We start from the raw sequence: 23,038 nt of genomic DNA on the forward strand, positions 1-23,038 counted from the left end.
ACACAATGGGCCGCTTGATGTCTAGAAAGACATCACAACTGGATGGGCATTTAATTTGCATTGTTGGGTGCATGCATCGTCAGCGACATAGCGGGTACACACTGGCCGTTATGGGCCCGATATGTGACATATCGTCTAGTGTGTACCCAGCTTAAGGCTCAAATGGGCAGTATTCTAATAAAAAAAAATACATAGATAAGATACTCACTGGATTCTGTCCCAGAGCAGGTTCCTCTTCTCCCTGCACCCCCAGACAAACCATCAGGCACTGAATCTGGTCTCCTACTCACATGGATTCTCACTCCTTGCACACACTCTCCTTTTTTTTTTCTCTGCTCACTTGCTAAATGCTGACTCCTTCTTATCCCATTCATTGACCCCTGAACTGCTACCAGCAGACTGAGAGCAGAGCCCTGCAGTCTGCTGTGCTGTGAAAGATGCCATCTCAGGCTGGCTGTCACGGAACATGTTACTGCAGGGGCCTGTCTGCTCCAATGAGTGACAGCCCAGATCGCATTGCTATACCTTGCCACCTTTCTTTTTCACTACCATGCTCAGAATGGTGGTAAAGCTTAGAACAATCTGAGGGGGCGAAGCTTCAGGTGGTTTGGGGGCGGGGCTTCAGAATGCATGTTGAAATGCTTCAGTCTGTCTGGGGGGCGGAGCTTCAAACGGACCTGTGAGCAGGCGGGGCTTCAGACGGCATGGGGGCTGAGGTATTTCTGTGTGAACGGGTGCTGTTTCAGCCCAGGCAGCTGGGAGGTGAGTGATCGGGGTGGTGACAGGAGCTTAGAACGATCAGAGGGGCAGAGCTTTGGGTGGTTTGGGGCGGGGCTTCAGAATGCATGATGTTGAAATGCTTCAGACAGTCTGGGGGGCGGAGCTTCAGACGGACCTGTGAGTAGGCGGGGCTTCAGACGGCCGGGGGACTGAGGTATTTCTGTGTGAATGGATGCTGCTTCAGCCCAGGCAGGAGGTGAGTGATCGGGGTGGTGACAGGAAAAAAAAAAATCCTGTCAATACTGAGGATGCTGTGGGCCTATTTGCATGGGTGGCCTGGAGCTGTAGCTCCACCCGCCCCATTGTTAATCCGGCCCTGCCCCCTCCCCTTATCAACACCCCAGCACCACACTCCCCCCCCTTACCAACACCCCAGCACCAGCAGCACACTCCCCTCCCCCCTTACCAACACCCTAGCAGCACACCCCCCCTCCCCTTATCAACACCACAGCACCAGCAGCACACTCCCCCCTCCCCTTATCAACAATCCAGCACCACACTCCCCCCCTTACCAACACCCCAGCACCAGCAGCACACTCCCCTCCCCCCTTACCAACACCCCAGCAGCACACTCCCCCCTCCCCTTATCAACACCCAGGCACCACACTCCCCCCCTTACCAACACCTCAGCACCAGCAGCACACTCCCCTCCCCCTTACCAACACCCCAGCAGCACACTCCCCCCTACCAGCACCTACAGCACTTTACCAACACCCCAGCACCACACTCCCCTCCCTTACCAACACCCCAGCACCACACTTCCCCCTTAACAACACCTCAGCACCAGCAGCACACTTCCCCCCTTATCAACACCCCAGCAGCACACTCCCCACCCTCACCAACACCCCAGCACCAGCAGCACACTCCCCACCCTTACCAACACCCCAGCACCAGCAGCACACTCCCCTCCCTTACCAATACCCCACCCCTACCAACAACCCAGCACCAGCAGCACACTCCCCCCCTTTACCAACACCCCAGCACCAGCAGCACACTCCCCCCCCTTTACTAACACCAGCATCACTTATAACAGTACACTAGTTTTAAAAAGAATCCTTACCTGATGCTGGTCTTCCGGTCCGAGTTCCATCTGTAGTCTGTACTGCTCTCAGGCTATTACCTATGTGGCTAAAGGACCTCTGTGACGTATCCACCACGCGACGGCTGCAGGAGGCTGGACCGCTCCTGTGTTACCATCCTTGTGAGCATAGAGGGGCAATAAATATTTGTGGTGAGCGCAGCGAGCCACCGTGCCCCAAGCGTGCTGAGCGTAGCGAGCCCGCAAGGGGACCCTTTTGGTCCCCCGTTAGCATCCCCACCCTCCCCCTTTCAGGCCGGGTCATGTGTGTGTGATGTCACAGGTCCATCAGCGCTGTATAATCTAGACCTAACCCTGCTCTCAGCCTCCCACACACTTGTTGCAAGCAGCCATGCCCAGGCGGGAAACTCCCAGACCACTGAGAGCAGAGCTCAAGAAGGCGGAGCTTCTCAGGCTCATGAGGGGTCTATTTACTAAGCAGTGTTAGGAGACATAATTAAAGGAGATAAGGTACCAGCCAATCAGCTCCCAAACTGTCATTTTTCAACCACAGCCTGTGACATGGCAGTTAGGAGCTGATTGGCTGGTACCTTATCTCATTTCACTTTGTCTCCTAACACTGCTTAGTAAATAGACCTCAGCCTCCGAGACTCCGAGTATATTGCTGCTGCAGCTGCTATATAAATCCAGCTGCCAGTAGCAGCAGCTGACCGGCAGCCAGCAACTATAATGAAAAAAAAAAACCTGAAAATGATAGGGGGACTCAGCAGCGCCATCTAGGGGCCGGCGCTCCGTGCGACAGCCCTGTTAGCCTTCCCCAAGAACCGTCCCTGATTCTAATTACAGTAAGCAGTCTTGTGATATAGCTTTATGGCAATGAAGGAATCCACATTGGGCCTGATTCTGGGGGGTATATTTACTAAAGTTCAGGTTTATAGAAGTGGAGATGTTACCCATAGCAACTAATAAGATTCTACTTATCATTTATCAAGCTCCTTCTTGAAGTGCGGGTATCCGTATAGCTTCAAACCATATTTGCCTACTCTCCCGGGAACTGCGGGAGGCTCTCGATTTTTCGGGTTGCCTCCCGCACCCCTGGAAGAGTAGGCACCAGGAGAATTTTCCTGAGTATAGGTGGTCGGGCGAGTAGGGGGCGGAGCTTAATGATGCAATTATATAAGCAACACAAACCATCTGGCTCCACCCCCATCACCGCCCACCTGCTTCTCCTCCCTGGGATTCTCTTAGGCAAATACAGTATGCTTCAAACGGGAAACTGCACCATCCACTGGTTTTCCTTGCACCGTCATCATTAGTACAGACACTTGCACTCAGCATGGGGCACGTGTAAAAGTTTCATCAGAAACAGGCTTCCCTTTGCTAAATGTGCATCTCAGAATAGCACAGAACTCTTGCTACACTTCCATGACACTCCCATGAGATGGGTTTCTTCCGTGCCAAGGGTTAGGGTTAAGGTGCATATCCACGAAAAATGAAGGATTGAACGATTACGACATTGTTATCGTTCATTAATCGTGCAGTGAATATGCCAGCAACGACCAGCGATGCATGCTCCTGCTGGTCATTGTTGGCATCGGTCATCGCTTGAACATGCAGCCCAACCTGCCGATATCGTCTACTCTTCTACAATCGTGTAGTGGATATGCACCTTAAGGCACTAGGGATAGGGTTATACATACACCTATGCTTTTGGCACTGTAAGAAGACAATTGCCAACATTTTGTAAACAGAAAACGTAATTAACTTTTTTTTTATATAATACTAAACTAAACCGTAAGTTAATTATGGATCTAGAACTAATTCCAATCTTTAGTCTCTTGCCAAGGCATTTCCAATAATCTAAATTTTTAATTCTATCTAAACTCTGATTCTAATATTAGTCCAAGTATCTGTTATGCTGATCCAACTCTATGTTATTATAACTAATAACTTTTCCCAAATTGTATATATTTCTGTGTGTGTCTGTGGAATCATACATTTATTTTAGCTTGTGTTTTACTACGATCTAAAAAAGTCACCAAGAAACATTACAACAATAGTCTGTTTACAACATCAACTTTTTTTTAAAGGAATCTGAATATATGAGGCAATCCTGTGCTTTATTACTTTCAGAGGCATGCTGAACAATGCCCAACAACAATGTTAGTTTCACTTTTTGTGGGTGGGGGCCGGGGTTGTATTCACTATGAGAAGAGCTAACTATTTATTTGAAATCTGAATACAAGTTTTAATTAGAGAAGCCAGCTATGGTTACAGCATGTTATTTGACAATTGGATTTGAATTGATTTTCTTCTGTAATGGGCCCCATCCATCTGCGATGGATTGCCTCGATTCCGCGATGCTGAAACCCGGTGTCGCGGGATCGCAGAGATCCAACATGTTGGATTTTGCTGATTTGACGATCGCGATCAAAAAATGATCGTGATCGTCAAATTGACGACATTTAACATGGCAAATGTCTGCGATCCAGCGACGGATCGCAGAACATCGATGGTGGGCGATCGGAAGTTTCCGATGGGCGATCTGAAATTTCCAATCGCATCCCTGCATCGCGACGATCCGTCGCAGATGTATGGGCACCTTAACTTTCTAAAAAAATCAATATTTAAAGGTGATCTAATGCCCAGGTTGCATAGCAATTTTTTCATCATTGGTTAGGTCATACTTGCCTAGTTTTGAAAAAGCATTTCAGGGAGATGTAAAAGTGGGCGTGTACTGCTACATCCGAGAGGCGTGTCATAAAATTGCCCTACATACAAGTGTAATGATGCGTACACACTAGATGATATGCTCCCTGAGCGATATCGTCTAGTGTGTCCCCGGCAGGGTGTGCTCAATGTCGTTCATGACATTGAGCACACACGCTGAACGATATCATTAACGATATCGTTCAGTGCCGGGCTCTCTCCCCCATTCCCCAACATGCAGCAACCTGACGACATCATCAGGTTGGCCTGCATGTTATCCCGATGAACGATGATGACGAACCACCCGCGGGAACGCGCGTTGTCGTTATCGTTCATCGCTTTTGTGTAAAAAATGGACGATAAAGTGGACGACTGAACGATAACGATATCGCCCAGTGTGTACCCACTATAAATGAGCCTCAAAGCAGTTACTAAGATTAACTTGTTGATGAAAACACACTGATGCTGTTTTAGAAAATGCATGTAGCCATAGGGATCATTGTGCCTTATAACCAATGCAGGGACATGATACTAATCATCCCATTTGAATGTATAATGGGTGTAAGGTGCAATCAGGGAGATTGCTGGACTCTTCAGGGAGTCAGGGAGATTGCTACTATTTCAGGGAGTTTCCCTGACAATCAGGGAGAGTTGGCAAGTATGGGTTAGGTCAGAGCCGTAATAGACTTTTTGGTGCCCTGTGCCTGAAAGAGCATTGGTGCCCACCCTATTTTTTAAATAGGGAGATAACACACCCGAAAAAGGCCTCATGGCATAGTTGCCTACCTTTGCAATCTCTTCCCCGGGAGAAGCCCTGGGAGGAGAGTCAGGTGGGTGGTGACGATGGTGGGGCCTGACGATTTGCATCATTAAGCCCCGCCCCTCACGGTAAAATGCCTGCGATTGGCTTACATTTAAATAGGAGCCGGAGCCAAATGACGCAAAATCGCACCCGAAAAATCGCGAGCCTCCCACGAAAAACGGAAGGGCAGGCATGTATGCCTCAGGGTGAAGGAATAGGGAAGAGATGGGGGAGGCCAGGAGATGGTGGGGATAAAATAAGAGGTAGCTACAAGTGAGAATGATAATAAACAGAAAATTGACAGGCCCAAACAGCGCCCCCTGCCCTATTATATTATGATGCTGTGATCTATTGTATAAATGGAGTGGGGCCATATATAGATGGTTGTGCTTGCGGTGCCCTGTGCCATCGCACTCGTCGCACTACCCTAGTTATGGCCTTTGGTTAGGTATGCAGCAACAGCATGGCATATGTGGCTGCAGAGTACATGCTAGGGGTATTATTGCGAGCTGATCAATGCCGCCGAGAGTTTGGACGGTACTAAGAGGCGTAGCCCTTTTCAGTCTGATACTTCCTGATTCTACTGAATGTTCCAGACCACTCATGATAATTATTGCAATTTGTCTGGGGTTTTTAATCCCCTTTAAAAGCAAAATGTCAAAGTGACCAGTTCAAGTGAAATTAAATAAAAAGATGACAGCACTTGTTTAAAACTCCATGCATGAAATCAAAGTAATTGACGCGTATTTGATTCTGACAAGCTTGGTGTCATCTGACTAAGCTTTTATACTACGTAGTGTTGTTTCTTCGATGTTTAGAAAAAAGAATATAGTCATAATAATGAGATAAACATTGCTCTAATTGTTTTATGACAGTGTAATGTTAACAGACATAGTATATGTAAAACATATGCTACATCCAGTTTCGTGTAATGGACATAGCCATAACCCTGCAAAAAAGATATGTATTTTTGTCATACTTGCGGACTTTTGGGTCTTCCCATCCGGGAGATCCTAGAGAATATGTCCAAATGGCAAGTGCAGGTGGTGTGGTTATTTGATTCACGTAAACAGAAGATTCCTCCTAACGTACCCACTGAGGGGCATACAGAGCGGTACAGAGTCCTCCGATTGGGACTGTCCTTCCTAAATCTGAAATGTTGGAAAGTTCCTTGCTTAAATTTAATCATACATGCCTACTCTCCCGGGAGTCGCGGAGCAATACTATGGGAATCGCGGCATTTAGCCGCGCCCCCTCCTCGCGGACCCACGAATTGTGGGCTTTCCAGCAACGGGGGCCTAATGCCAGCTGTAGCCTGGCCCCGCCCCCCGAAGCTGAGATGACCGGGCAGCTCCCGTAAAAGATAAATTAAGAGTCGGCAAATATGAATTTAATACTAGTAATCTTATTTCTGCATTTCTAGGGTTTTAGAAGGGCTAACACTTTGTTATTCGTAACTATTTCTGTCATTTCCTTACAGTATTTGGGATGCATTGAGGTTTTGCGGTCTATGAGATCTCTAGATTTCAACACAAGAACTCAAATAACAAGGTAATATATCTCTTATTTATCTTCCTCTAATATAAGCACATATTTGTTTATATCTGTAGTTTCTACAGAGAACAAAATTGTTTCAAATTATTGGATCTGTTAAACTCAGCATGGGTTTGCCCATAATCGTATCATTGATTTAGTTTTAAAAATCAATATCAGTGTGTAGACAAAATGAATGTGTACTGAGAAATAAGCATATGATAATGTACAGACATATGTTAGATGGAATATCTGGTTCCACAATAAAACATAAATAAATATAAAGTAGATAGAGTATGATGGTGATCTAAAGACAGCAGTAATAGTTGTGCCAAAGCATGGGTTATCTAGCAGGACAGATGGCTACCAACGGCAGGAGCCTTTGATAAATAGGAAGCAACATATCTCTGGAGTGCTCTGTAGAATGTTTGAGACATTTTTAGAATAACCATTTGTACATTATTACTATTGTTCCATTTAGAATATAAAATTTGAGTTCTTTTAATTGGGTCCTCATAATTGTACACACTGTAGGGTCCTGCATACCCCAGTGTAGTATTGGTAATTATAAAAGGGGGTTCTCTCTTAATATCTCTTGGGAAAAAAAATATTAAATTAATAAAATGCTCATATCTGCATAATGAAAAAATGCTTCTCGTTTACTAAAATAGTAGGTAAAGAAGGAACAATGGAGGCATTATATCAGCGCTTGATTTACAAAGCACGGTCTCTTTTATTCAGTGAGATTACTAAGTAAAATTACAATGACATAACTTTGTACAAAAGGGCAAAAGATGTGAAATTAATACTGGTTTCTTTGCTGTGAAATAGGCACATGTAATTATTTTTACATCGCACTATATTAGTTTCATTGTTCTCTGGTCAGTCTGATAACTGATTTAAATATAGATTGTGCATTGAAGTTCACTTTTTCTTTTTTATTTAACTAAATTCAAAAACAGTCTACTATTTACTCTATGTGCCTGATGCATAGCTCGCACGAAAAAAATGCTTATAATATCCTGCGTTTAGAGTTGTACATTTCTTGCGTGAGTACACTCCCTATCCGTATGCATTGTTTGATGCCTTTCATCATCATCAATGCAAACTTGCACCAGTCCTATACTTGGTGCAAAATATACATCTGAAAACATGGGAATTTGCTCTTCCTTCCAACTTGCCTATGTGAAAATGCCATGTTACAGCTCATTTATGCCTGAAATGTGTGTGCCTATATCGCTCTTGGTTTTGTGCACTTGGTTGTAGAGTGTGCACACTGCGAAAAGACGCAAACTACACTATGCACATGGGTTTTTGTGTGGTAACCCGGGTGTTGTAGTGGGCACAGACAAGTCAGATGTAGATGGTACCCTACAGATGAGACAGAAGCCCCAGCACATCTTACTTCTCCTTTGGCAATGACTCCACAAGCCGCCTTATCCACCTCAGGCTGTAGCAGAGAAGCTAGCCCCATACACAGTGTAGCAGAGAAGCTAGTCCCATACACAGTAAAATAACATAAAGTGACAGCCTTGGTAAATAGAATATTCAAGTAGATTTATTAAAGGATGGTAGGAGGACTAAGATCCAGGGCAGGTCTCAGTAAGAAAATTTTGATCACCATATGACAGGAGATTGGAGCACACAAAGAAATATAGCAATATCGACACAGTAGTTAGCAATTCAGTAGTGAATAAGCAATTGGCAATAATGCTTTCCAATAGTTAAACAGGCGTATTTATCATTGCTACAGCAGTATATATTTTCCAATAACTATGAAAAGGCCAATTTCTGGGTTATCTCCATATACTGTACTTTAAATACACATTAACCTTTAAAAAACGGATATACAGTAATAACAACACTCCTTATTACTCTGCAGATCAAAACTGTTCAGTATTTTACTCTAAAGTGCGCACAAAGTTTCATCATTGGAGTACTCTGTTGCTGTATGGTCACCGACCTATAACATACATGTATTTGTAATCCTCACTTAGTAATTGCACTAATCGAAGCAGCTAATGCTGTTCTTTCCTGATTCCGGAGAGCAATAGCTTTGACTTTCCATTGATAAGGTACAATAAACACAGTTCCACTTGCAATATATCTAAATTATCTTCTGCACATCACAGTAACAATAATGCAATGCCAAAGGGCACTTTAACTAAGTTCAGTATTCGCCTAAAGTAAAAGCTGCTCTTTACACTGACAAACTCAGGCAATGTTTCTCTAGTAGCTCAAACAAGAAGAATATTATGCAATTTACTCAAACTCAGTCTCTTGCATAAATCATGGTTTACACTGTACTTGAAATATAGCAGATCTCAGTATCGCTCAGCAATTCTCAGTATCTGTCGATAATTCTCAGTATGGGCATCACAGATGGTGTAATGGTTAGCATTACTGCCTCACAGCACTAAGGTCGTTGGTTCGATACCCACTACGGCCCTAACTGTGTGGAGTTTGTATATTCTCCCTGTGCTAGCGTGGGTTTCTTCCAGGTGCTCCGGTTTCCTCCCACACTCCAAAAATATACTGGTAGGTTAATTGGCTCCTAACAAAATTACCCCTAGTGTGTATGTATGTGTGCATGTGGTAGGAAATATAGAGTGTAAGCTCCACTGGGACAGGGACGGATGTGAATGGACGAATATTCTCTGTACAGCGCTGCGGAATATGTGTGCGCTACATAAATAACTGGTAATAAATAATAAATAATAAAATAAGTATGTTTCATACACTCTTGCAATAGATCTGTTATGGGTAGGACGGTTAATCAGGTAAGAGTTGTAAGAGGACTGCTGCCAGTTGACAAGTTGGGGCTAAGTATGGAATATGAGATGCCGCCTGTGGGCAGTAGGAGCAGCCTTGAGGGCTGGTTGTGGCCTTTATAGTCGTGGCCAAGGGACTGGTGATTTGAAGCAACCTTGAGGGCTGGTTGTGGCCTTTATAGTAGTGGCCAAGTGACTGGTGATGTGAAGCAGCCTTGGGGCTGTTGGAGCAGGCTTGGTGGCTTCTACCAGTGCCGTCGGGATGACACTGGCGACGGTGTGCTTAATAGCGCACCTGGAACGCAGAGCTGCTACCAGTGCCACCGGGATGACGCTGGCGACGGTGTGCTAGGTTGCGCATGCGGAATGCAGAGTTGCTACCAGCGCAGCCGGGATGACGCTAGCGGCGGTGTGCTAGGTTGTGCACCTGGAACGCAGAGCTGCTACCAGCGCCGCCGGGAAGACACTGGCGACGGTGTGCTAAGTTGTGCACCTGGAATGCAGAGCTGCTACCAGCACCGCCGGGATGACACAGGCGACGGGGTGCTAGGTTGTGCAACTGGAACGCAGAGTAGCTACCAGTGCTGCCGGGATGACACTGGCGACGGTGTGCTGGAAGGCTAAACTGCGACTGGTGCTGCTGAGCTGACATAATTCACCGGATCATGACAGATGCTTCTGGGGTAGGAAGCGCTCCGTGCTGCCCAGATGGTACAAGCAGCACGTATGGACGAGATGCAGGTGGAATAAACGTCTCACATGAAACACAGCAAGACTGACACAGGTACTCGACTGACATGCAGGAGACAGGAACCGGAAGTACGGAAAACTTCTATCACCGGCATGGATTGCTGGGCTGGGTGGAATTTAACAGAGACAGAATCCAATCCAAGCAACTTTCCCTTAATGACAGATTACTGTGCACCTGGGCTATGTCCAGAGAGGAGAATCAATTAGTGCACATGACACTGCACAGGGGCAGCAATTAGTGCAGTGCCTCAGTAGCACTAATTGCAACAAAGGCTGGAAGTCCAAGCAATAGGATCTGCTAACTGCAGATCCTAACAGTACCCCCCCCCCCTTGACGCGGGGTTAAGGAACCCCTAGACCCAGGTTTGTCTGGAAAGTCCACAAAAAAATTCCTGACACTGCACAGGGGCAGCAATTAGTGCAGTGCCTCAGTAGCAACAAAGGCTGGAAGTCCTAACTGCAGATCCTAACAAGATCTGTAACAGTTCTCAATTGCTATCAGTGTTTAATAGCTAAAAAAATATGTATTGAAGCTTAAGGATACTGAATTTGAACCTCTATACGCTCCTACCTATACCTTCTAAAACCTGCCTATAAACCTCTAAAATTGACGCTATTTGCGTACGCAGTCATACAGTAAAATAAAGACTTTAGACCTTGAACATGTGTTTCCAAAGCACAAAGTATTATTCAAGTAAAATACAGATAGTTACATGCTGTGATCTAAGTACAATTTAGCGCAAAGAAATTATACAGACCCAAGGTACAGTTATACATACGCACGCGCTCTGGACCAGATACCGGCATCAGCAAGAAACCTCCGTCAATCAGCAATCAGCAAGAAGACTCCAGACTGGAGTCACAACACACACATTTATGCCCTTACAGAAAGAGACAACACAATAGAGAGGTTTTCTTGCTGATCCCATTGGTTCCCCATCATGGTGCGTTTGTTACAGGGCATTTAACAGGTTGATTCAAATGGACACAGGTCAGCCTCCGACAGCCTATTGTCTCCACTATTCCCCCTGTATGCAAATCTAGGCTGTTGGTTTCACAAAATACATTTTGGTGCTTTATATCTCTATGGTCCATAAGTGGAGAATGCATGTTGCGATCTTCACACCGATGATACCGGAAAGCTGTTGAGAAAGTGCAGATCAGTATAATACCAAACACGGCTTACTTATCACGTATTAAACCTTAGATACCAAAATAGCCTTTATTTCACAGCATTTGTAATAAATGGACAAAACTTGAATCTTATACTTTAAAGCTATGGAATCTTTTATGTGGGTGTGCTTGTGTAAGTATTAGGGGTTTGGGAAAAGACACTAGTTAGGTTTATCTGATTTGGGGCAGATGTGCATGCATGCAGCTAATAAACAGCGTTTGCATGCAGGACATTGTGCATTCGCTAATGTGCATCATGTTAACAGTGCAACTGTGCGTAATGTGCGGTGTTTATGCATGTGATTCTATTTATGATGGATTTTATATATATATATATATATATATATATATATACACATATATATATATATATATATATATATAAATCATTTTTAAACTGCAATGCAATGTTTTATCAGTAATGAGATTCACTCTCAAACAGGGTGGAGACCCCAGCCTGTCTGACAGTGAGTTTAAAAGAGCAGATTTCTTACCATTGATCATTCAGTCAAAATGAAGTGTCTCGGCCATATTACAATTGCCACAGCTACACCTGTCCACATGTGGGGTCTCTCTCTTTACATGCAAAAACACCCACAGTTCCTGGTGTATTGTCTTTTTATATTTACTTTTCTCAGGAGGCTGTTTCTCTAGTTGTTTGGTATTTCTCTATGCAAGGTTGTCCCCAGTACCAAAAACATTGCCATCTGTACTTAGCTCGTGAGTTGTAACTTAAAATGGTGTCGTGCTGGTTCTTATTTTTAAGATGGAGTCTGGTTTCCATTCGCAAGATGGCGTCGCTCCAAGCTATTTTTACACTGATTCTGTTTCAGCCACTAAACCAGCTTTGACAGTCCACCCTTTGATAGCAAACAACATGCTATCATACTCTGATTTTAAAATTAATTTTAGGCTTGCATATGGGGTATTATTTAACATTATTTTTATGGGATGGCACAAGGTGGTTTCAATCCATCTATGATGGGTCTCTAGAGGAGGAACATAAAACTACCATTATATGCACACTGCGGATCTTGGGAGATCATGTGAAAGATGTGGGGATGCACCAGTCCTATAAAGGAAGTTTTGAAGGGGAATAGAGACTTACATCATCTAAGATGTTTAAATGAAAAAAATAAAATTTTAATAATACATTCTACGCATTTCTAAATGCAATACATTATATGATGGTATTTCTAGTTCAGGGTTGTAATGCAGTTCTAAATTTACCTCAGTATTCATATTGTCACTACTGACCAACATCATAATTTCGTTCTTCCGGTTTACCTTATTTTTACATTTCCCACACTTCAGCACATTAGGAACACACTTGACAGTGTGATAAGGAGTTTACCTATGCTTGCGATCATTTCCTGGATCCACTCCCCTAGACCTGAGAACCACTTCGCTGGGTTCAACCATGAAACCCACTCTTCTACCTTCTCCTCTACTTCAGCCACTGAAGCATTGTGGTTCTTCCGAAATTCCCATTTTAACTGCAGAATCTCATCCATCTTGTGGTCTATTACCTCTTTGGGGTCACTGGTGTTATTAGTAATATATGTGCAGCACTTTACTCCAAACTGGGTGGCCAAAGTTACGCAATACCCTCCCGTGACAGCTGTTAAATAATTTAGTCTGTGTTGCACCAGTTCTTTCTTGTACGCTTGCAATTCCCTACCTGTATACTTGAAGGTGTCATCATACATCTCGGTGATATTATCTATTAATTTAGCAAGATCTTGAATATATCTAAAATTTAATGTTCCCCAAGCGATCCTGGTGGGATCCAGTGCTACTAAAACTTGAAAGCCAGTTATCTCACTAATTAACTGAGTGGCTTTATGCACATCACCTGGTATCATATTTCTTTGGTCTCTGTGTTCATATTGTGTGTGAAGATATGGTGATGGTGTGTTTTTATGAATACCAATCATTTCACCATGTGTTTGAGTCATAATTTCTGGAAGTAGTCTTCCCAAATAACATAACAATTACTAAGATTGGTCAGACACTCCCCTGATTTGGCATAGCACTCCTCCTTCTGACTCCACTCCATCAGCACTGCCATCAGCTCCCATCTCCACTATCGGTCCTCCATCACAGAAACTGGGTATCCCCAAACAGATCATCACGACAGAAACTCTGGAAGAAAGAACTAGGATGACCACAGCAGACCACTCCATTGCTGGAAGCACTTATCTACACATTTCATTAGCTCAGGTATCTCACCGCACCTTTTAACCCTCCCGGAACAGGCTCGCAATCGACAGGTTCACGTTATCTGCCTCGACTCCGCCCCGTATGTCCACTGGTTGGTTGACCTTTCTACAGTGAGTGGAATGGACCCAGGTATCTCTCTCGGCCACCTTCAGCAACACCTGATTTGGACCTTCCCAACGATCAGTCAAACAACCTGAGCAAAAAAAATTCGGATCATAACAAATTCCCCAGGTTTGACATCATGACAGTTTGCATCAGACATGTTAGAAAATAACATTTACAATTTCAGTTGTTCTTACTCATCTTCGTGAGACACTGCACAGTAACCTCATTATCATATTTTCACATGAGGCTGCCTGTTAAACAATATCTCAAAGGGGGACAGATAAAAAAAGACAGTCTGGGATGATCTTGATATTAATTCCCATCACCTTACACATGTTCTGGAAGACGTCACCTGTGAAATGAATACCCCTATCACTTTTAATAATTCTAGGGATATCTTATCTGCATACAAATTCCTGCAATTAAATCCTGTTATCAATAGCTACTGCTCTAAATATTGCCTGGGCACCTGGGTTGGATAGTATTCCAAGTATTTGACCTTTGCCTGGCATGGCTGCCATTTGTCCTTAGCAACCTTGTGTCCTGTGTGTGAGAGATAAAGCACAACAGTTTAATATCATTTAAACATGACCTAAATACAACAATAAATTGTCCACATTTTACATTAGAACAGATCCATTGGCAGGTTGGAAAGATTGTAAACAGTCACATAAGGCCTGGGAGAAGATACTGGGGTTGTCTATGAACCCATGGGACACTAGTGTCCATGTGTAGTGTACACCTCCCCCTAGGTGGGAAAAGAAAAATACTGTCAGTCAGGGTGTTAGGGCACAGGGAAGAAAGCAGAACAGAGATTGGGTATCAGTTACATCAATTACCAGTACCAGTTTTTCCCTAGTACTTCCCATCAACCTGTCTATCTGCAGACCACAAGTATGACCCTACTCCTAGAGTTGGTTCCCACTCTCCGATAAAGCATTAACGGCCACAATTGGAGCTGGTGCCTGTTGGAGGTTTCCTGTATTCTGTGTATATCCCTTATGAGGGTATACAGGTACTGTCTGGTTTATGAGTCCTATGAGTTTATGAGTGGTGGGTATGGGTAAGGATATTGAGGGAAAGGATATTGTGGGGGGTATGGAGTTTGTGGGTAGTCTGGGACTTGTGGCTGTGTGTGATAAGTGGGGTAGGGCTGTGTTTGCAGTGGTGTGGGATTGGTGAGGACGTGTAACTGTTCAGGTGCTGGTGTGTGTTTGGGTGCAGGTGTGTCTGCTGGCTGTGATGTTACCGTCATTCCTTCTAGAGCTTGAATACTGACAGCCATTAGTTTCTCACTCTAGATCTCTCTTCTTTGAGATCTTTTTGTCATGTTCTATGGCGGATTCTATGAGGGTATCTATTGTGACTCCCCTCCAGCCAGGCTGTGAGGTCTGAACCCGGGTCTTTAGGTCTTCTTTAAGGCCATCCATGAGTATAGTGACAATCATTCCCCTGTAGTGAGTGCTATTTTTAATATCTTCTAACCCAGTGGACTGGGTGATAGCCTGCAGAGCCCGGTCGCAATAGTCTTCTGCAGATTCACTCTCTTTTTGTTTTATAGTGAAAATTTTGTTCCAGTTAACTACTACTGGAAAATATACATCCAATTGAGTTACAATACGGGTAATGTTACCTTGGTTCACTTGGTCTGTTAAGGGAACGTCACCATCCAATACACAATCCGTGTTAAATTTTGTCACGTCGATATTGCGTGGTAGACAGGCCCTTAACACCACTTGCCAATCTTTATTGGTTGGCTCGGTGGAACTACTCAAATTTCTCAAAAACCTTTGACATTTGGCTAATTCCTTTTTAGGATCGGGGAAATCATTTATGATGGAATTTAGCTCTGCTCTTGTCCAAGGACAATGCATTACCACTTCCCTTGTGGGCACTATGCCGTTCGCATCCGCATTTCCATTCAGAACAGTTACTGTCCGAATGGGATGCAGACCGGCCGCGTTGCTACCTTTGACCTTATTACCTGGCTGGGGGTTTGAAATGGCAGACATGACAAGAGGCTCGTCATCCACATCATAAACATTTTCCTTATGGTTACTTAAGAGAGGGTACAAATTATTTGTTACATTTTTGTGGGTTTTTTCAATAACTGTACCTGCACCCCCATCCACATAAGGTGGTGGTGGTGGTGCGTGTGAACTACTGGCAATACCTTCCGCAACACTACCATGCTGCCGCGCTGTTTTGCGGTTTGCACGTATTGCAATGTAGCGCCGCGGGTGTATTTTCTGGTAATGCTTTCGCAACGCTAGTTTGCGTTGCTTGCACATTTTTAAACCATACATCCGCTTCATGCTGCCACAATTTTAAACATTCGCAATATTTTACCTTTTTCACACGAGAACGCACCAACCAGATGTGAGCTCGGACATTATTCAATATCTCCTTATCAAAACTACCAATTCTAGGAAACGGCCTAACACTCTTCCTCGTCATATTAAACCATAAATCACAATACCTGGTTGCATTGGCACCATACTTAATATGCATAATATGTCGTGCCGACCCAAGTGGCGCTTCCAACAGCAGCAAATCATTTAACATCTCTACCATTTGCCAAACGGTAGAGATGGGAGAACCCTAAGTTCCTGGAAGAACCCTAAGTTTTTCAAATAAAGATTTAAATTGGTGAAAGACAGTCTAGATACTCTCACTTACCTATGGAAGTTATTTCTAGATGCTCCCGCTCACCTATGGAAGTTATTTCTAGATGCTCCCGCTCACCTATGGAAGAAATTTCTAGATGCTCCCACTCACCTATTATCTCTCAGTTCACAATCACAAGTTTCCAGTGCGGCTCAATTACAATGCTCCAGTAACCCAACCTAATTACTAAACACTGCAATCACACTGAGAGCCGGTCCCTACAACAAAGACAACATGTACACCTGCTGATGTGTATAGAATGATAGAATGGTAGCTACTACCGAGCAGCTAGGCTAACTCCTGCACCTAGCCCTTAAGGATCATACAATACCCTTAACATTTAGGACCCGTGTTACACCCTAAACAAATACTCACAATCACACACTCTTTTCCTTTTCAGAAAAATACACGATAACCCGGCATTGTTTAAACACGTGGCAGCACGACCGGAAATGCGTATACGCTACTGTGCGACTAGTCGCATACACAATAATGCGGCTACTACACAACCGTATGACTCTTACCCTTTAACTGCGTATGCAAAAGTGCGTCTTTACTGCGCGCGTAAAAATGCGACTCAGCCGTATACGCAATACTGCGGCACCCCTTTTTAGCGTAAAATACTATCAACAAAGGAAAACAAACTTTTTCCCTTCTTGTCCCTGGATTCTAGTCAGCGTACAATAACACACAATAACGGATAGCGACTTCTCAGCATCGAGTGATTGCAGGTAAACCCTACATGTGGCCACTCCACCCTTTGCTGAGATATCGATAACCGTATGTTTATCGTGTGAATAGGTAAGTGACCTCACCCTATGAGCCCCCAACTAAGGATACTGAATTTGAACCTCTATATGCTCCTACCTATACCTTCTAAAACCTGCCTATAAACCTCTAAAATTGACGCTATTTGCGTACGCAGTCATACAGTAAAATAAAGACTTTAGACCTTGAACATGTGTTTCCAAAGCACAAAGTATTATTCAAGTAAAATACAGATAGTTACATGCTGTGATCTAAGTACAATTTAGCGCAAAGAAATTATACAGACCCAAGGTACAGTTATACATACGCACACGCTCTGGACCAGATACCGGCATCAGCAAGAAACCTCCGTCAATAAGCAATCAGCAAGAAGACTCCAGACTGGAGTCACAACACACACATTTATACCCTTACAGAAACAGACAACACAATAGAGAAGTTTGTTGCTGATCCCATTGGTTCCCCATCACGGTGCATTTGTTACAGGGCATTTAACAGGTTGATTCAAATGGACACAGGTCAGCCTCCGACAGCCTATTGTCTCCTCTATTCCCCCTGCATGCAAATCTAGGCTGTTGGTTTCACAAAATACATTTTGGTGCTTTATAGCTCTAAGTTGAGAATGCATGTTGCAATCTTCACACCGATGATACCGGAAAGCTGTTGAGAAAGTGCAGATCAGCATAATACCAAACACGGCTTACTTATCACGTATTAAACCTTAGATACCAAAATAGCATTTATTTCACAGCATTTGTAATAAATGGATAAAACTTGAATCTTATACTTTAAAGCTAAGTTGGAATCTGGTTTCCATTCGCAAGATGGCGTCGCTCCAAGCTAATTTTACACTGATTCTGTCTCAGCCACTAAACCAGCTTCGACAAGCTATATCAGTCTGGTATTCTGTATTGAAAATTTGAAATAGACCTAATCCATTTATTTTACAAATACTCTAATGCCCACATTTTTATCATGTTCAGTTCTCAATACCCCCTAAGCATTTCTCAGTTGCGCTGCAGCTCAATAGGGAGGTCTCCCTTTTACAGCTTTCTTACTCATCTACAGCCTCCATGGATCTCAATAGTGACTCCCAGTGCTGACACACTGGGGAAAATATAATAGGGTCCGAGTTTGGAAAATGTGCGAGAATAGAGCTATATTTGCACATTTTTAGAAGTCACCCTATGTAATAGGATGCAAGAACAAGCAAATTCACATGTTTATTACAACCCTGCAATGGCAAAACACGCATCCAGATGTTTTGCCATTGTGAGGATATAACTTGGGCAACATAATAGAGTGTGAGTGTTTAACTCGCGCACTGACTGAAAACTAAAAATACAGACCTGCTTCAGGCTAGCAAGTCTAGTCTGAACAGGTCCGAGTTACACAGAAACATTCACAGATCAGTGAGATCTGTGCATGCTTCATTGTGTATAAATATAGTAAAATGTAAATAGTAAAAACAAAAAAAGATATGGGGTTCCCCCCATAAAAGCATAAATGTCTCGTCCTGGTTCTTAAAATACAGGGGAAAAAATGCGTAGGGTTCCTCTGTATTTTAAGAACCAGCACCAGGCTCAGTGAGTCAGTTCTGGTTGTGGAAAAACGGGGGGGGAGGGGGGGGCATGTATTTTCCATAACCAGCACCCGACTCTTTCTAGGTAGACCACCATATATTGTAAGAAGCAGGACAGGTTCAATAGAGTCCGGAGCTGGTTATGCTTGTGGGGGGACGCATATCATTTTCTTTTTAGATTTTTACAGATTACTAGTTTTATACACACAGAAGCCTTCACAGATCTCACTGATCTGTGAAGGCTTCTGTATAAGTCGGACCTTGTAATGCAAGTCACATTACAAGGTCCGAGTTTTCATAGGTGAAAACTTACACAGTCTCGCATAGTGTAATAGGCTTGAACTCACAAGTTTGCAGGTTATTACAGTTAGCGAGTTGTGGGACAAACTCGGACCTTTAAATGTGTGAGAAGGTCAGAGTTTGTCTTGCAAAGAGAACTCGGACCCTATTACATTTTGCCCACTGTCTCTGGTTCTCAGTCTCAGCTGGCGCTTCTGCAGCGGTCACTCAGCGCACCATCAGTAGGTATTTAGTGGCTTCTCTCACCTCACCAACCACTTCAACGATTGTACTTTGCCCAGTCTCTTGTCTCTCACAGCAGACCTGCAGCAACTCACCCTGCTCTCCACTCCACTCCTTGCCATCTCCCTTTCTCCACTGTGCATATACAACCGCAGCCTAACCCTAACTTCCCGCCCCCCGCAGCCTAACACTAACCCCTCGTGGTGCCTAAACCTAACCCTCCCCCCCCCCCAACCCCACGGCTAATAGCTAACACGGCCCACTATACTTACGTTTGGGATGCTGGCAGTCGGGAAGCCAGCATCGGCATCTCAACTGGTGTCGGGATTCTGGCGCCGGTGTTCTGGCCGTGGGTCGGGATTCCGACGCCTTGATTTCGACCTTGTGGCGGTAAGCTGACTACATTCCTTCTGTAGACCCCAGGGAAACATAATTGCCGATTATCCCACTGCACTCAGGTCACATACAGGGGTCTGGTGAGCTAAAATTAAACCTAAGCACACTGAGAGGCTGAACGGAGGTATTTTTTATTTTATCTATTATCATCTGTATTTATCTTTGCTGCTCACAAGTATGTCACCGTTTGGTTCTACATCTGGCTGAAAAAAGTGCTGTGAGAATAAGACGTGTTTTTCTTATTCTTTTTTTATTCTATTTTTGTGGAATATTTTAATATAAATAAAAACTGACTTTTATTTGGAATATTGAATGGACTTCCCTTATGTAATAATTAAGTCAGCTGAGTACATTTATTGTTCTGGATGGGAGTGGACTGCATTAGTAAATGTGCAGTTTCAAGTGCAGATTTTAAGAACATGAGTCATTACAAGACAAACTTCTGCATGTGATGTACTTTTGGGAACAATGTGACGGATCCCCATCATAACTACAAGGTGCCTAGGTTTAATGTTTGACAGGACACCAAGCCAACACACAAAATTGGGTGGTTGAAGAAGAGAGCAGCAACTGGCATATGATATGGCCAAAGATGACTAATATAAGCTTGTAGGCAACAGACCTAGTAGAAGGGTTATAGTAAATTATCTGTGCTGGAGATAGTGGGCAGATTGCACATGTATACTATCTAATGACAGGGTAAGATGCATGTAATTCAGACATAAAGTCCATGGACATGGATGGCGACAATAGTAAATCAGGGCCAGCTCAAGGTACGTTCGAACAGTGCGGTCGAACAGAGGCGCCACCCCATAGAGGGCGCACCCCTCCCAACTATCCCGATTTCAGTGGGACAGTCATATTTTTTGGGCACTGCCCTGCTGTTCCACCCGTGGGCCGAAGTGTCCCGCCGGTGGTCGGGAGGATGGGCACCTCCACCGCCACTGCTGTGCGGCGGTGCCGGCCCTGGAGAAGAGGAATGGATGCAGGGAGAAGCTGGGGCCAGCCCATCTACTGACGGAGTGCTGGGCTTGGCCTCAGCCTGATGTTAAATGGGAGGCATGCCATATGGGCACGCCCCCAAATAGCGTCATTTAGGTGCATGGCCTGTGGTAATTAGACCACACCCCATTTTCGGTTGCGCCATTTTCAGTCCCTGTCTGCACAAAGCGCGGCTCCTGCTGGAGCAGGCCCTGTAGTAAATACACTACCGAGGTCAAGACTTGCAGCATTTAGGCTAAAATGTTAATGCAATCCAAAGTTGGGGCTGGTTGTGGAAAAGAGATGTTGTCAAAAACATGCCAAGGTCAGAACAGGAGAGAGAAGAAAGATCAAATTTGAAAACTCAACTCAGTAACAAGAACAAGAGCCAGGAATGCAGGTTCAACTTTAAACAAAGCAGGAGCTATCACTATCAGCTATATAGATCTCCAGCAGCCAATTAAGAACTACAGTCCAGCCCACCCACAACCAAAGAGCACTACAATTGAATAGAGAAAGTCAGTCCAGGGTAGAAAAAATAACGACACAGGGTTCTCTATGGCAATTAGTTGGTTAAGTTCTGCATGTAAGACACCAGGATCTGTTGAGCCAGCCACTAGAACAGCATTTCTTCTAATATTACCCTCCAATTGAGGAGGATTTAAAGGACCAGAGTGCCTGGGCTTCCGAGAATACATTCTGTGAACATTTTTCTTCAGTTTATCTACAGGCACATTACTTGCAGGCAGCTCTTTTTGTCCATAGACCTGTAATTGCAATTGTATTAGGAAGAGTTGGCACATTTGCAGGCACAGTCTCTGTATTTGTTTTGCAAAAAATACCCTGCGTAGTGCTGGGAGAAGATTTGCATGGACAGAGCATTCTTACAAGCTTTGCCCATGCATGCAAAATTTGATACATCCTTGCGATGTATTTAAATATCACAATGTGAATTTGGGCAAATTTATCACATTCCATCTACATCTGAGATGTGGATTGTGATAAATATGCCCCAAAGGCCAATTTGAGGATGTGACCATTTTTTAATCATTCCCTTCAGCAGGGCTGGAATAATGGAGAGTGAGTGAATGGCCCTTTGATAATAATCGTTGAAGCCCAGAGCAGCCTGACCTTTGGCAGAATCCATTGAGAACCACTGGACTGATATTTTGTATCAAAAGAAAGAGAATTGAGACCCTTCAAATCACACTTATCTAATTTTGCAAAACAGCTGATTTTCCCTCTACTTGTATAATAGTTGACAAACGTGACTTTTGCTAATAAGGAGAAAAACATTCAAATGTCAGAATACTACCACACATTGTCCAAAGAAACTCCTAAGAACATTGGCCCTCATTCAGAGCCGCACGTTAACAACAGTACGCTCGTTGCGTTCCGATGTTGACTAACCGCGCATGCGTCGGTGTTACACTGCGCATGTGCGTACGGCAGATTGCGAGTTTTTTTTCTCTCGTTCCTAAAATAGCGTACAGGAAGTGACATGTCAAATGTGATTGACAGAACAGGGCGTTTTTGGGTGTTGACGGGGGTGGAGATGAAAAAACGCAGGCGTGGCGAGGCGTTTTTGGGGCGTACATACATTAGCAGATGCGAACGTCAAATGTGTTCGGACCGTCTCATACGTCACTGAAACATCCGCTTTCCCTTCAAAATGCTCGCACAGCTTAGGGTCAGGATTACTCGACCACATTGGCGATGGCCATCTCCTCCGTCCCGAGACTCCACGATGGTGCAGCGATTAATCGCGGCTGGTCAGTAAAGTAATTAGTGTTGGAATGAAATCCGGCTTGGTATGTGTTTGGAAAGCAGTTTATTGGGATAGCACAAAAGCGTACGCAGGTGGAAATCAGAGCTGCTAATGTCATGATTACACAATCAATTAGCGTACATTTTTGGGGTTTTATTTTGGCCACAATTTGGTGGTTATGGCCTATTGTAACAATAATGTCATCATCTTTTAATTAGCTCCCCTTTTTTTTGGTTTACTGTGGCATTTGCATCGCTATGTGATTTTTTAAACGTTCCTTAAAGAGGCCTTTTTTTTTTTTAAAGAGGGTCAGTTTTTGCGTTTAAGGCCAGGATTAAATGTAACCCATTTGTACAATAATGTCACAATACAATGTCAGTGTTTTTTTTTTAATTTATTGTTTAGACACAAACAAATTGGCCTAATATTGAATTGCCTTTTTTTGTGGCCAAGATATTTGATCCAAAAA

General features: G+C 43.9%; 1 protein-coding gene across 1 annotated transcript in view; it reads left to right on the top strand.

Moving 5' to 3' along the window:
* The window catches only part of SHC3 (SHC adaptor protein 3), a 206,523-nt gene that overhangs the window by 90,264 nt on the left and 93,221 nt on the right, over positions 1-23,038 (top strand). Inside the window, exon 3 of the mRNA XM_088470053.1 lies at positions 6,811-6,881. Within this exon, the coding sequence (XP_088326179.1) occupies positions 6,811-6,881 (71 nt within the window). The remainder of the gene's footprint in view (positions 1-6,810; positions 6,882-23,038) is intronic.

The sequence above is a fragment of the Taudactylus pleione genome, unplaced genomic scaffold (genome assembly GCF_031769625.1).
Source record: "Taudactylus pleione unplaced genomic scaffold, aTauple2 ptg000095l, whole genome shotgun sequence".
In the NCBI taxonomy this organism is placed as follows: Eukaryota; Metazoa; Chordata; class Amphibia; order Anura; family Myobatrachidae; genus Taudactylus; species Taudactylus pleione.